General features: G+C 45.2%; 1 protein-coding gene across 1 annotated transcript; it reads right to left on the bottom strand.

The window, feature by feature from the left end:
• Positions 1-929: 929 nt before the first annotated feature.
• Positions 930-7,980, bottom strand: DCUN1D3 (defective in cullin neddylation 1 domain containing 3). The gene is given in 5 exon segments (XM_032231411.1): positions 930-1,387; positions 1,390-1,538; positions 1,541-1,803; positions 4,551-5,083; positions 7,942-7,980. Coding segments are annotated over 4 exon segments (921 nt in total). The 5' UTR covers positions 4,982-5,083; positions 7,942-7,980; the 3' UTR covers positions 930-1,309.
• Between the last annotated feature and the right edge of the window lie 5,465 nt (positions 7,981-13,445).

Genomic DNA, 13,445 nt, shown 5'->3' with positions numbered 1-13,445 from the left:
TATTGTGGCTGATGGCCCAAAAATTGATCAATTGACCAGCTGACATAAAAGAAGAGACAGACATTGCAATCTCCAGAACTTAACATATATTACCCACTTAGCTTTGGTTAGCTTCTGCTAAAATCTTCGGAGTGTAAAAACTACCATTGAAGAGATATCTGCCTTTATACATCATTCATCAATTTGGCAAATAGGCCCTTCCTGTAATCGATGGAGCTTAGCATCTATTCTTTCCTCCCCCATCGAGCACAGTTGGGAGGAAAGGAGGGGAGCTAAGCCTCCATCAATTAACATGTCGGAAGTAAAAAATGACAAAGCTAATAATTACAGGAGGGAGGCGGCGGATGGGCCTACTGGCCAAATTGATGGATGATGTATAAAGGCAGATATCTCTTCAATGGTAGTTTTCACACTCTGAGGATGTTAGCAGAGGCTAACAAAAGCTAAGTGGGTAATATATTTTGAGTTCGGCGATCGCAATGTCTGTTTCTTCTTTTATAACTACACCTGCAACTCGTATTTTTTTAGGATAACTTTGCAACCAGAATTAGCCCTGCTACAAATCAACCACAACAAACAATGGTAACAGTACAATGCTGCTTTCATGGCTTTCAACATAGTTTGTTTTGCCTGGGAATTTTAAACACATTTGCCTGAACAGTTTTATGCTGTTATCAATCGTGGTATAAATCTTAAAATTATCACAACCTTTAAAAAAAAAAAATCAACAATGTAAACAGCACTACACACAGTATAGGCCTGCTCTGTTTTTTTTAAAAAAAAAATACGCAGAATTCAATCTGGCACTGTAATAATTTAGTGATGTTAATTTAACCTCACCAGGAAAAGAAGATATATATATATATATAATATTATATATATATATATATATATATATATATATATATATTATATATATATATATATAGTATACTATATACTGTATACTGTATACTGTATACATATATATATATAAATTTCCTTTGAAAGTTGTGTAACCTGTGGGCAAAGAAGCATACCAGCCTGAAAACCATTTGGAAATAAAAATCATTTAACCTCAACCGGAGGGAAGGGAAGGGAAGAATTAAACATTTCAAGGAGAGAAGGAAGGGGAATAACCCAATTTTTTGAAAGAAAGTGCCTAAAATATGGATACAGCATTTTAAAGCCCTTTCAAAATACAAGGCAGAGAAAGGTGTAAAGTAGAAAAAAAGTCTGGAGAAGTCTGTAAATTCCAGAGGAGTTCTGAGCTTACGGGCCATGAAGGGGGGAGCGGGGAGGGGAGGAACAATTGCCGCTGTCGAAACGGTCAGGCCGCGTGATGGTCTGTACACAGGGACGCTGTCTGTAAATCCTCCAAGCGGGTGGGACCCCCCTCTTCTTCCTCCCCTTCCTCCGCCGCTCCATTTCCCATTCCACGAAAGTGTCAAGACTGGGCCAGGCCTCGTCCTCGCTGTAATTGCTGAGGTCCGGCCCGATGACCTGAGTAAAATTAAGGAACATGTTCCAGGTATCTCGCGAGATGCCCTTGATCCCGAAGGGTTCTCGGTCAAGAAGTGTAACCACTGGTCCAAGATGGGAGGCTTGTTCTGCGTGAAAACCAGCTTCCAGAGGGCGATGGCTATTTCCCGGTGGAGCGACCTCTGGCCTTCGTCGGAATCCAAGCCGAACTGGAACGTGAAACGGTAGAGGTCTTTGAATTTGTCTTCCTGCTTCGCTTCGTTCAAGAGGCTGGGGAAACGGGCGCAAATCCCGTCGATGGTGTCCGCGTTTATTGCTTTGCAACCCTCGAAAAACTCCGTCCTGGGGGCAGGGAGGGAAGGTGCCGGTTAGGTTTGATCTTGCACAATTAAAACTTTCTAATTACCGTATTTTTCGGACTGTAAGATTCACCGGTGTATAAGACGCACCAAGATTGCGAAGAAGTAAGTAAGGAAAAAAAAAGTTTTTGCCTTCCCCAGCATCACTCTGCAGGCTTCAGCAGGGCTGGGGAAAGGCAAAAACACCCCCCCCTTTTTTTTGAAAAACGGCCCATTTTTCTCAAAAACGGGATGCAGGAGCAGGCTTCAGGAGGCCAAAGATGGCTGCATTCTGTGCATAAGACGCACCAACATTTCCACACTCTTAGGGGGGTGGGGTGGGGAGGTGCGTCTTATAGTCCAAAAATACGGTAGTTTATCAAAGTATAAAAGGCAAAGGAAAAAAAAACATGTAAAAGTAAGAAGAGAGGAAGGGAAAAAGAGGGAATATAGTGTAAAGGGACGGGGGGGGAAAGGAGGGAAGGCACCAACTTAGATTGGATTTTCAATAGTTCAAATCAATGCCTCTGGAGAGTCTCAGTCATCCAGATCAGGGTTGTCCCAAGGGTGCTTCCCCCCTTACCCCCCCCCCCCCCCCACCAAAAGGCAACTGGGCTTTCTGTGTGGTTTTCTTTCTCTTGGAGATGTTTCACTTCTCATCTAAGAAGCTTCCTCGGTTCTGACTGAATGGGGAAGAATGTCCATGTTCTGGACAGAGAGGACCACTGGTTTGAAAGAGGGGTAAAAGAACCCATCTGTGTTAAAAGTGAACAGTCTTCTCTCAACAAGGGGGAGGGATATGACACCCCCTCTCCTTTTTACAACACAGTCTTTTCATCTGACGGAAGAAAAAATATGGAAATTGGAAAAAAAGAAAAAGGAAAAACTAGGCGAATGGGTGGACAGAAGAGAATAGAAGAGAAGTGAAGTTCCTGAGAGACTAAGAGAAAATGGTTGAAAGGAGGAAAGAAGGAAAAGGATTTATTGGTAGAATAGAATGAAATATGGTAAATATTGCCAATAGTATATAGCTAATATGATGTGAGGACAATAGATCAATACTATTAAATGTGGATAATTAACTAAGAGAAATGCTTACTTTACAAAATTAAATTTGAGGATATATGTTATTGATAGTAAAACAGAATAATGGATGGAAATGAAATGTTAAATTCGATTAACTTGGAGAGGCAAATAATACAATACAATAGAATAGCAGAGTTGGAAGGGACCTTGGAGGTCTTCTAGTCCAACCCCCTGCCTAGGCAGGAAACCCAACACTGTTTCAGACAAATGGCTATCCAACATCTTCTTAAAGACTTCCAGTGTTGGGGCATTCACAACTTCTGGAGGCAAGTTGTTCCACTGATTAATTGTTCCAAATGTCAGGAAATTTCTCCTCAGTTCTGAGTTGCTTCTCTCCTTGATTAGTTTCCACCCATTGCTTCTTGTTCTTCCCTCAGGTGCCTTAATTTAATTTAATTTATTAGATTTATAGACCGCCCAATCCCGGAGGACTCGGGCGGTTACACACAATAGAAATAAAAATTAAAATTCTCCAACACGCATACGTTCAAATTGGGGCTGGACCCTACATAATAAGGTCACAGCCCCAGGCCTGCCGGAACAGCCAGGTTTTGACAGCTTTTCTGAAGGCATGAAGTGGGTGAGGTCCGGACCTCTGGGGGCAGCTGATTCCACAGGGTCGGAGCAGCCACAGAGAAGGCCCTCCTCCGAGGCCCCGCCAGCAGGCACTGTCCGGCTGACGGCGTCCTAAGGAGGCCCACCCTGTGGGATCTTATCGGCCGTTGGGAGGTATGTGGCAGTAGGCGGTCTCGCAAATACGCTGGTCCTGAGCCATGTAGGGCTTTAAAGGTAATGACCAACACCTTGAATTGCGTTCGGAGACCAATTGGCAGCCAGTGCATCTCGCGGGGGATAGGTGTAATATGGGTGTATCTTGGTACACCCAATATCGCTTGCGCGGCTGCATTCTGGACTAGCTGCAGTCTCCGAACGCTTTTCAGGGGTAAAAGAGATTAGCTTGACTCCCTCTTCTTTGGGGCAACCCCTGAGATATTGGAACACTGCTATCATGTCTCCCCTAGTCCTTCTTTTCATTAAACTAAACTTTTCATTAAGCTAGATAATATATAAACAATAATGATATTGTTGATATATTAAGAGAAATTAGAGTTAAGCTGGAAAATATGGAAAGAAAATAGATGACTGAAGTGTGAAATGAAAATATGATGTAAAATAAACTACGCATAACGTAAGATGTAAAGGGGAAAAACCGGGACAACACTTTGTTTATAAAATAAGTTAAAATATGTAAGAAAAAAATAAAACACTTTGTTTCAACACCGTCTTTCCATCGGTGTCGCCTTGACATACCAAGTGGCTTCACTGACTCTCTAAAAGAATGCAAAGGACCAGCTGTCTGCAAGGAGTATAAATCCTTCCATTCTTCAGAGCTGGAGAAGCTTCTTGGATGAGAAGAGAAACGTCTTCAAAGAAAACCAGTTGCCTCTTGAAAAAAAGATCCTTTCCACAGTTCCCAGGAAGTCCCACTCACATTTGCAAATCTGACCCTGAGGGCACAGATAAACCCCCAAGTGGCCTCAATGACCGAGCTTCAAATTGCTAACCGCACGTTTTCCCCCTTGGGACCTCCATTTTCTCAAATGGGGGGGTGGCTCCAGAGACCGGGCAGCCCCGTGGTTTCGGAACGGCAACGCCAGGACTTACCGGGTGAATTTGCACATAGTAGCCGCTTGGAATTTCCAAGCCAGCACGAGCACTTTGAATTCCGTGGGGTCAACACAGAGGTCGTTGCAAAAACGCTCCATGCCTTCCTCCAAGATGGCGTCTTCTCGTTCGTCCTTGTACCTCCTGAACAATTCCTCAGTTCTGTGGAGGAACGATTCCTCGGAGCCCGAGACGGACTCTTTGCGGGCATCTCCAGAGGAAGTGGGAGGCGGGTTGGATTCTATAGCCGCTTCCACTTTCTTCGTCCCGTTGACCAGGATATCTCCAGAGGGTTTCCTGCCAACCTGGTTGAGCTCCTCCTTGTGATTGGTGCTCCGCTTCCCGTGAGCTTTGCCGTGGGCCTCCCGGTCGCCATTTTTGCTACCCAGAGTGGAAGAAGGATTCTTGCACTTGGTGACGCACTGGCCCATATTGTAGCGCGCCCAGTGGTTAGAGCAGCCCCCACGCCGTCACACGCCTGCCCCACTGGTGCTGCCTGGGCCTCTGCATGCTCTCAGTGGGAATTGGCCACCCTGGAGAAAGATAGGTGGAAGAGGGGAAGAAAGGATCAATCCTTCGTTTAATCCCTTGGCATGCATCCGTTCATATTATCACATGGCACATTCTCAACACATTTTGATTTAAAAGAGATATATATATATATATATATATGTATGTATGTATGTATGTATGTATGTATGTATGTATGTATACATACATACATACATACATACATACATATCAAATATGAAATCTAGAATGGGAATGGAATAGAATAGAAATAGAAAGAAAGAGAAAGAGAATAGAAAGAGAAGAAATAGAATAGAAATAAATAGAAAGAGAATAGAAAGAGAAAGAAATAGAATAGAATTAGAAATAATAGAAATAGAATAGAATGAAATTAGGAATAATAGAAGCAGAGTAGAGTAGAATAGAATGAAATTAGAATAGAAATAATAGAAGTAGAGTAGAGTAGAATAGAGAATGGAATGAACAGAACAGAATAGAATAGAATAGAATAGAGAATTATTAGGAATTTGTCTCTGGTGCGTAAGCTCACAGTGTACATACAAGCAACAAGTGGTCAGTCCTAGGTCATTAGCATAGTTACAATCATTAATCGTAAGTCACAAAGAACAATTGATAAACCATAAAAAACCAACAGGAGAACATAGCAGGAAGATGAGAAAAGAGACAGTGCTGTGGGAATTAAGTGTTAAAATATTATACTCTAAAAATATTATAAATGTGTGTCTAGATTAGGGATATAATTGACCTTTGAAGTTACAACAGCACTGAAAATACAATCAGTCCTTGAACTTACGACTGTTACGGCATCCCCAGGGTCATGCGGTCCAAATTAGGGCCCTTGGCAACCCACCTTTTGCATCTCGCCCAAGAAGCTTCTTCAGCACTCCGAGAAGCAAAATCTGAGCGCTGAAGAAGCTTCTTGGATGAGAAGCGAAACGTCATCCGAGACAAACCAGAAAGTCCAGTGCCTCTTGGGAAAAAAAGAAAAAAGAAAAACACCTTTGGGACAGCTTTAAAACTCAGCCCTGCCAGAAGAGACACTTTAATTCTCTCTGCAGGTGTCGAGGGCGTATCGGAAAAGCTTCCAGGAAGCTCCGCTGGCTGACATTCCGGGAATTGCAAGCAGCAGCCGGGGGGCTAGCGAGCTGAGTGACAAGCTAAGCCGCCACCGAACGGGTCGTGGCTTTAAAAGGGAGCCGAGATTGACACGGACAACGCAGCTATCAATAGCTACTAGTTCACAATGGCGATGTGCTTTCTTGGTATCAGGAGCAGCATCTCTCTCAATACTAGTTGCTAGGGAACAGGAGTAGGGGGGTGGGGGTGGGAGGAGGCCCCTGGTGCGTCCTACCCTGCCTCGTGCGCTTCCCAGAGGCATCTAGCTGGCTGTTTGGGAAGACAATGGATTAAACAGAGCCTAATCCAGCTGGGTTTCACTTACGTGCTTTGTGGTTGGGGAAGAGAATAGATACAATGAGGAAGGTGCCATAATTCAAGTATTAACTGTGCCCTATTGCTTCACAAAGCATGGATTCATGGCCTGGGGCTGTCTCTGTCTGGTTCTATCTACCCGTCATGTGAGACCCAACTGAAGAGGCACGCGCCAGGCCCCATCCACTAGGGAATATCCTCTGGCAGCTTCCCAGAGGAGGGCCTTTTCTGGGAATAGCATCCCCACCACCACCAGGGATGAGTCTCCATAAAATATTTATTCTTCATAATATTTATTATGCTCCTCTTGCGCTTAGTTGTTTCCTTGCAGACGTTTCACTGCCCCAACTAGGGAACGTCATCAATGCTAGAAAGGAATGGGGTTTGTGGAGTGGTGGAGAAAGAGGAAGAACGTGGGCTCCTTGGTGTTCTCTGAGATGGTTGTTTTCCTGTAGATGTTTCATTATCCAACTAGGTGACATCATCAGTGCTAGGAAAGAGTGTGGAGGAGGAGGAGGAGGAGACGACTGTGAGGTCCTTGGTGCTCTCGAAGAGTTCTGACTGAGGCTTCCCGAGAGCCTGAAGCCAACTCCTGGTCCCAACGAAAACCTCTTTTATTAATTGACTGTGCATTCTGCTCATTCACATCCAGCAAAGTCTTTCAAGGCAGGATTTACGGTCACAGACCTCATCTGGCTTGGGAGCTGCCAGGCCGATATCTGCAAAACGTGGCAAGGAGCCTCGGAAGTCATGAACCAATGAAGCGAACTAATGGTCTCCTGCAAAACCTCCCCGCTCGCCTGCCTTTTTCTTCCCTCTGGAGGGGCCACTCATTGTCCACCTGTGGCCTTACTCCCAAGTGAACCCTGTTCTTTAGCTGTTCCCTCGTCTGGCAACTCTGCACATGCGCACAGAACGCGCTGAAAGCAGCTCCAGCTGTCTTCTGCCTCACTGATGCCTGACTCCGAAGCAGCTGATAACCGGCAACGGCCCTGGCCCTCTCTGCCTCCGACACAGAGCCCTCCTCAGAGCCTTCCCCAGACTCCAGACTGGCCCATCTTCCTCCCCCCTCCTCACTGTCCGAATCTGCGGCCAGCTCTGCTGGTGGCCCACAACACCAAGCTTTGTTGTTTTCTTATAGACATTTCATTACCCAACTAGTAACATCATCAGAGCACTCTGATGATGTTACCTAAAGGGATCAGATGTCTTTATGTTTGAGATGAACATGAAAAACTGACGTTAGGGGGTCACTTTAATTTCCGAGAGTTCCTATTTCTTCCACGATAGCAAGATATGGACATCCTCTGCAGCTTCCCATCCGACTTCCATCATCCTCAGCTAGCTGGCCCAAAACTGGAGGCAGCATCCCCGTACGACGGACTAGTCCGACTTCCTGAATGCCAAAACAACCCAAAACACGACTTACACGATATCCTCCAAGCCAGGAAGGCACTCGCACCATTTAGGCTACTCTTCTCCCAAGGAATCGGCGCCTTTTGGATGCTGTGGAAACAAAAATAAAAGGACTCAGTAAGAACAGAAGAGGAAAAAAATTCTAGCAATGGCATGCATTCAACAACAGCAGCAGCAACAACAACCAGTAGCCGTCGTCTAAAGAGGCTGGCAGCAAAAAAGGAGTTCAGCTATATTTGAAGGGACCATCAACATTATTGCAATCATAACTTCTTCATTTGTTAGCAGAGACCAAGACTTGCGTTAGAGCAGGGGTTGTCCATGCTGGCTGAGGCATTCTGGGAGTTGAAGGTCCACAGGTTCTTAAACAGCGCCAAGGTTGGCCCCCTCGAATTAGAGTGTTTTGGTAGCCACCCTGGACCAACTTAGAGGTTACATAACATTGCTGGAATGTATTTGATTCTGTGGAGAAGACGGGGGCTCGACATTTTGGTGGGAAGCGGAACTCGATCTCATTCTTGGCACTTGTCATTCACCCATCCACAACACTGTGTTCCACATTTATAGCAATAGCCCTTAGACTTATATATCGCTTTCACAATGCTTTAGACCTCTTAAACACAACGACAATCACTCCACACACCTGTGGAAAAAATATGACTAGTTTTTCTTTTCCCCTAATTACTTGCATTGGCGTTATTCTTTTGAATATTTGTTGTTTGAGATTTGTTGCCATGAATTGCAGCAGGAGGCTAAAACCAATTTTGTTGTATTTATTCATACAAGTGACAATAAAGGCTATACTATACTATATTATACTATAACTATACTATTACCATACTATTACTATACTATTACTATACTATACCATAACTATTACTATACTGGCCTCTCTAAGAGGTTTATAGAGTCAGCATCTTGCCCCCAACAATCTGGGTCCTTATATGTAATTATATGTACAGGTAGTCCTCATCTTACGACCACCGTTGAGCCCAAAATGTATGTTGTTAAGTGAGAAATTTGTTCCGTGAGTTTTGCCCCGTTTTACGGCTTTTTGTGTCACGTTGGTTACTATAGCAATAGCAATAGCAGTTCAACTTATATACTGCTTCATAGGGCTTTCAGCCCTCTCTAAGCGGTTTACAGAGTCAGTATATCGCCCCCAACAACAATCCGGGTCCTCATTTTACCCACCTCGGAAGGATGGAAGGCTGAGTCAACCCTGAGCCGGTGAGATTTGAACCGCTGAACTGCAGATAGCAGTCAGCTGAAGTGGCTGCAGTACAGCACTCTAACCACTGCGCCCACCTCGACTCTATTAACAATAGAACCCCTTCAGTTGTTAAATTAGTAACCCGATCGTTAAGTGAACCTGGTTTCCCTGTTTGACTTCACTTGCCAGAAGGTCACAAAAGGGGAATCACATGATCCCAGGAGACTGCAACCGTCATTAAGCGGAGCCAGCTGCCAAGCGTGACCTTGGGGAGGCTGCAATGGTCGTAAGGGTGAAAAAATGGTTATAAGTCTCTTTTTTCTTTGCCAACGTTGTAACGTTGAGCGGCCACTAAAGAGAAGTGTTGTAAGTTGAGGACTCCCTGCGCTCCAGCCCAATAGCCATGGAAATATGTTTGGGAGTGAGATGCAGTCCTTTGGTTCGAGGACTATCACAACAACAACAAGTTTGTTACCTAGAAAGAGAAGAGGAAGAGGAACTGCAAGCCAGCTGGGGAAGGTTCAAGCCCCAGTGACTCATGGCTGTTCATCTGAAGGCTTCATCATGCAAAGCAGACAAGTCCAGACTTGTAAAAAATTAAACTCCAAAATAAAAGAAGCCAGCAGGGAATGATTGGAGGTTTCCCCGTGACGCTCACCTATATTTTCTCCTTCATTTTTGACAGTGAAAGCTTTCACGGGAATTCTTCTTCTTGCAATCGGCCACAATATTTGGGTGCGTAAATCAGAAAATGTTTACAATAGAATAGAGCTAGAAGGGACCTTGGGGGTCTTCTAGTCCAGCCCCCTGCTCAACCAGGGGAACCAATATACCATCTCATACAAGTGACTGTCTAGGCCACTGTTTCTCAACCTTGGTGACTTTAAGTCCTCTGTGGACCACAACTCCCAGAATTCCCAGTCAGCCATACTGGGGAACGGTTGCGGTATCCCACGGTTCGCGCTACCGCCTGTCTTCCCTCTACCATCCCTCTCTTCTCTACTTCCCCTTCCTCTCTCCTTCTCCTCTTTCCATCCTCCTCTCTTTCCTACTCTTTCCTCCCTTCTACTTCCTCTCTCCAATCCCCTAAACCTTCTACAAGCGGGGATGTCCAGCCTTGGCAACTTTTAAGAATCGCGGACTTCAACTCCCAGATTTCCCCAGCCAGCCATACTGGGGAACGGTTGCGGTATCCCACGTTCGCGCAACTGCCGTTTGCAACCTTCCCAGCTGGCTTCTGACAAGCCAAGCCAATGAGGGATGCTGGATTCTCTTAATGACTCAGCGATTCACTTAACAACTGCAGTAGCAAAATGGTTGTAAAATCAGGTGTGACTCATTTAATAACCTTACTGTAAAGGGGTGGAAATTCTGGTCCTATTGTGGTTGCATAGTTGATCTGTACTAACCCTTTCCTGGTTAATTTTTCTAGTCCAGCAAGGTTAGCCAAGAAGTCACTATTTAAAGCAGGCGGAAACCAACTGGTGGGCCGCGAAAACATTTTGGGGGTCCGCAGAAAAATCTTTCCATTTTTGCATTTTTTAAAAATATTGCACTAAATGAAACCTGACACAGGAATCCTCAAAACTACGGACCCTGGGCCGGATATGGCCCGCCAAAGCAATTGCCCCGCTCGCTGACGAGATGGGGTGTCCGTCAGGCACTTAGCTTGGCTGCCTGTTTAGTATCTTCAGCCCTTCCCCCTCTGGAGCCCAGGCGCTTCAGTGAGCAGTGCGTGAAATTTCGCCCTCGGAGACTGAGTTTGCAGGAGCGATCGAGCAGCCCAGGCTGGCTACAAGACAAACTTCATTCTTGGCCGTATTCTAGATTCCTAGCTGCCAATGGAGCAGCAAACCAAGGGTGACCCCAGCCTTCTCTCTCCGCTAACAGGTAGCCAAGCTAAGTGCCTGAAGGACCCCATCCCATCACTAAGTCATATTAGTGCTCCACGGGATTTGAAATTATGAATTTAGTGTCCCTGAGGTCCGCAGGTTGTGACAGCCTGATTAAAGAGCATCGTCTGTGGTACATTTCATCCCTACTAGGTGGAAATCTTGTCATTGGAAAAACAACATTCTGGAGAGACGGTCTAGAGTCCTCACGCGCAAGAGAGAGAAACAGATGTGACTTTTTCCAACGTTCTCATCAGCCTCCCCAATAGCTGTAGAAATTCCTACTGCAGAAGCTGGTAAAGTCCTTAACTTCCCGACAAATTTCCTTTCCACAAATATGCGAAAGTCATGAAGACAAAACCTCAACAGCCTTTGAGTTTGCTCCTCCACACCTTCCTTATCTTCCCTACGTTGCTGATTCGTTGAACAGCGTGACGGGTAGTCCTCGACGTATGGCCAAAATGGAGCCCAAACGTTTCTGTTGCTAAGGGAGATGTTTGTTAAGTGAGTTTTCCCTCCCGACATTTTGTGACATTTCTCGCCCAGGTTGTTAAGCGAATAGGTGACCTGGGCATTTTGAACCTGGTTTCCCCGCCGACTTTGCTCGTCAGAAGGTCGCAAAAGGGGATCGGGATACAGCTATGGTCATAACTATGAACCGGTTGCCAACCGTCTGAAATTGGATCGCATTACCACAGGGGTTACTGGAACGGTTGTAACTGTGAAAAAACGGTTAGTTGTGTTATGTCCTCACACCTTCACTGTATGAACTAACGAAGTGCAAAAACAATTGAGGTTGCAACTGGGGGGGGGGGACAAACACTGTTAAGAATAACAACACTTGTGTCCCTTGGTGAGGGAGTAAAAGACCTACTACACTCCTGCTCTCGGAGGTGCCTCTCTAATTGCTTTTTCATTTCCACACCTACTAACGATGAGTAAACATTAGGGCACTGATGGTGAACCTTTTCGGCACGGAGTGCCCAAACTGGAACACGCGTGCATGCGCATGCATGTATGTGCACCTGAAACCTGAAGATCAGCTGGCTGGTGCACAGATGCCTGGTTTTTGGCCAGTTTTCGGTCTGTTTTCAGGCTATTTTCCAAAAATGGCCTGAAAATGGCCCAAAACAGGTTGTTTGGGGCTGTTTTTCAGGTGCTCCAACTCCCACAAAGACCAGCCGGCCGACATGCCTGTGCACGCCAGAAAGCAGAACAGCTGGTGATGGCGTATGTGCTCACAGAGAGGGCTCTGCATGCCACCTCTGGCATACGTGCCATAGGTTCCCCATCACAGCACTAGGGCATAAATAAATCCCAACCCTAACCTTACATAGAAAAAATTTCTCTCCTGTATTTACGTTTTAGAATAGGGTTCCACAACCTCCGGGCCATGGACCGGTACCCGTCAGCATGCTCACATGTGAAACCATCCCCTCTCCGTCCACAGAAGACAATTTTTCTTCCAAAATTGGACCCTGGCGCCAGAAAAGTTTGGGACCATTTTAAAAGGAAGAACCTGTGCTTGCAGAAAATGCTAAAGCAAAAAAAGGTAAAGGTTCCCCTCAAACATATGTGCTAGTCGTTCCTGACTCTAGGAGGCGGTGCTCATCTCCGTTTCATAGCCCAAGAGCCAGCGCTGTCCGAAGACATCTCCGTGATCATGTGGCTGGCATGATTAAATGCCGAAGGCACACAGAACATTGTTACCTTCCCACCAAAGGTGGTCCCTATTTTCTACTTGCATTGTTATGTGCTTTCAAACTGCCAGGTTAGCAGTAGCTGGGACAAGTCACAGGAGCTCGCTCCGTTACACAGCGCTAGGGGTTCGAATCACCGAACTTTCTGATCGACAAGCTCAGTGTCTTAGCCACTTAGCCACTGCGTCTTATTAAAACCAATGAAAGTGTAATGACCCCTAAGTGGAACTAGAGACATCGGTGATACATAAAGATGAGCAATTAAGGAAAGCTAATGGATATTATAGCTAGTCCTCAACTTATGACCACAACAGAGCCCAAAATTTTGGCTGCTAATGTGAATGTTGGCCCATTTAATGACCTTTCTTGCCGCATTTGTTCAGTGAATCACAACGGTTGTAAAATTAGTCACCCGGTTGCTAAATGAATCTGGCTTCTTCATTGACTTTGCTGGTCAGAAGGTCGCAAAAGCAGATCACGTGACCCTGGGACACTGCAAAATGTCATAAATATGAGTCAGTTGTCAGGCAACTGAATTCTGATCATGGTTCATCTCTTAGATAATTGTAACACTCAGTTTCAGGTCGACGTTGACTAGCCTGAGATTAAATAAGGGCATGTTTTCTTGTGTCTGTTTTGGTACATATATGTATATTTGTACTTATACATATATATTAAGTGTTATATATAATATAACTCCACCTTTCTGTCC

The sequence above is a fragment of the Thamnophis elegans genome, chromosome 14, assembly GCF_009769535.1.
Source record: "Thamnophis elegans isolate rThaEle1 chromosome 14, rThaEle1.pri, whole genome shotgun sequence".
In the NCBI taxonomy this organism is placed as follows: domain Eukaryota; kingdom Metazoa; phylum Chordata; class Lepidosauria; order Squamata; family Colubridae; genus Thamnophis; species Thamnophis elegans.
This window is presented reverse-complemented; position numbering and strand designations above follow the sequence as displayed.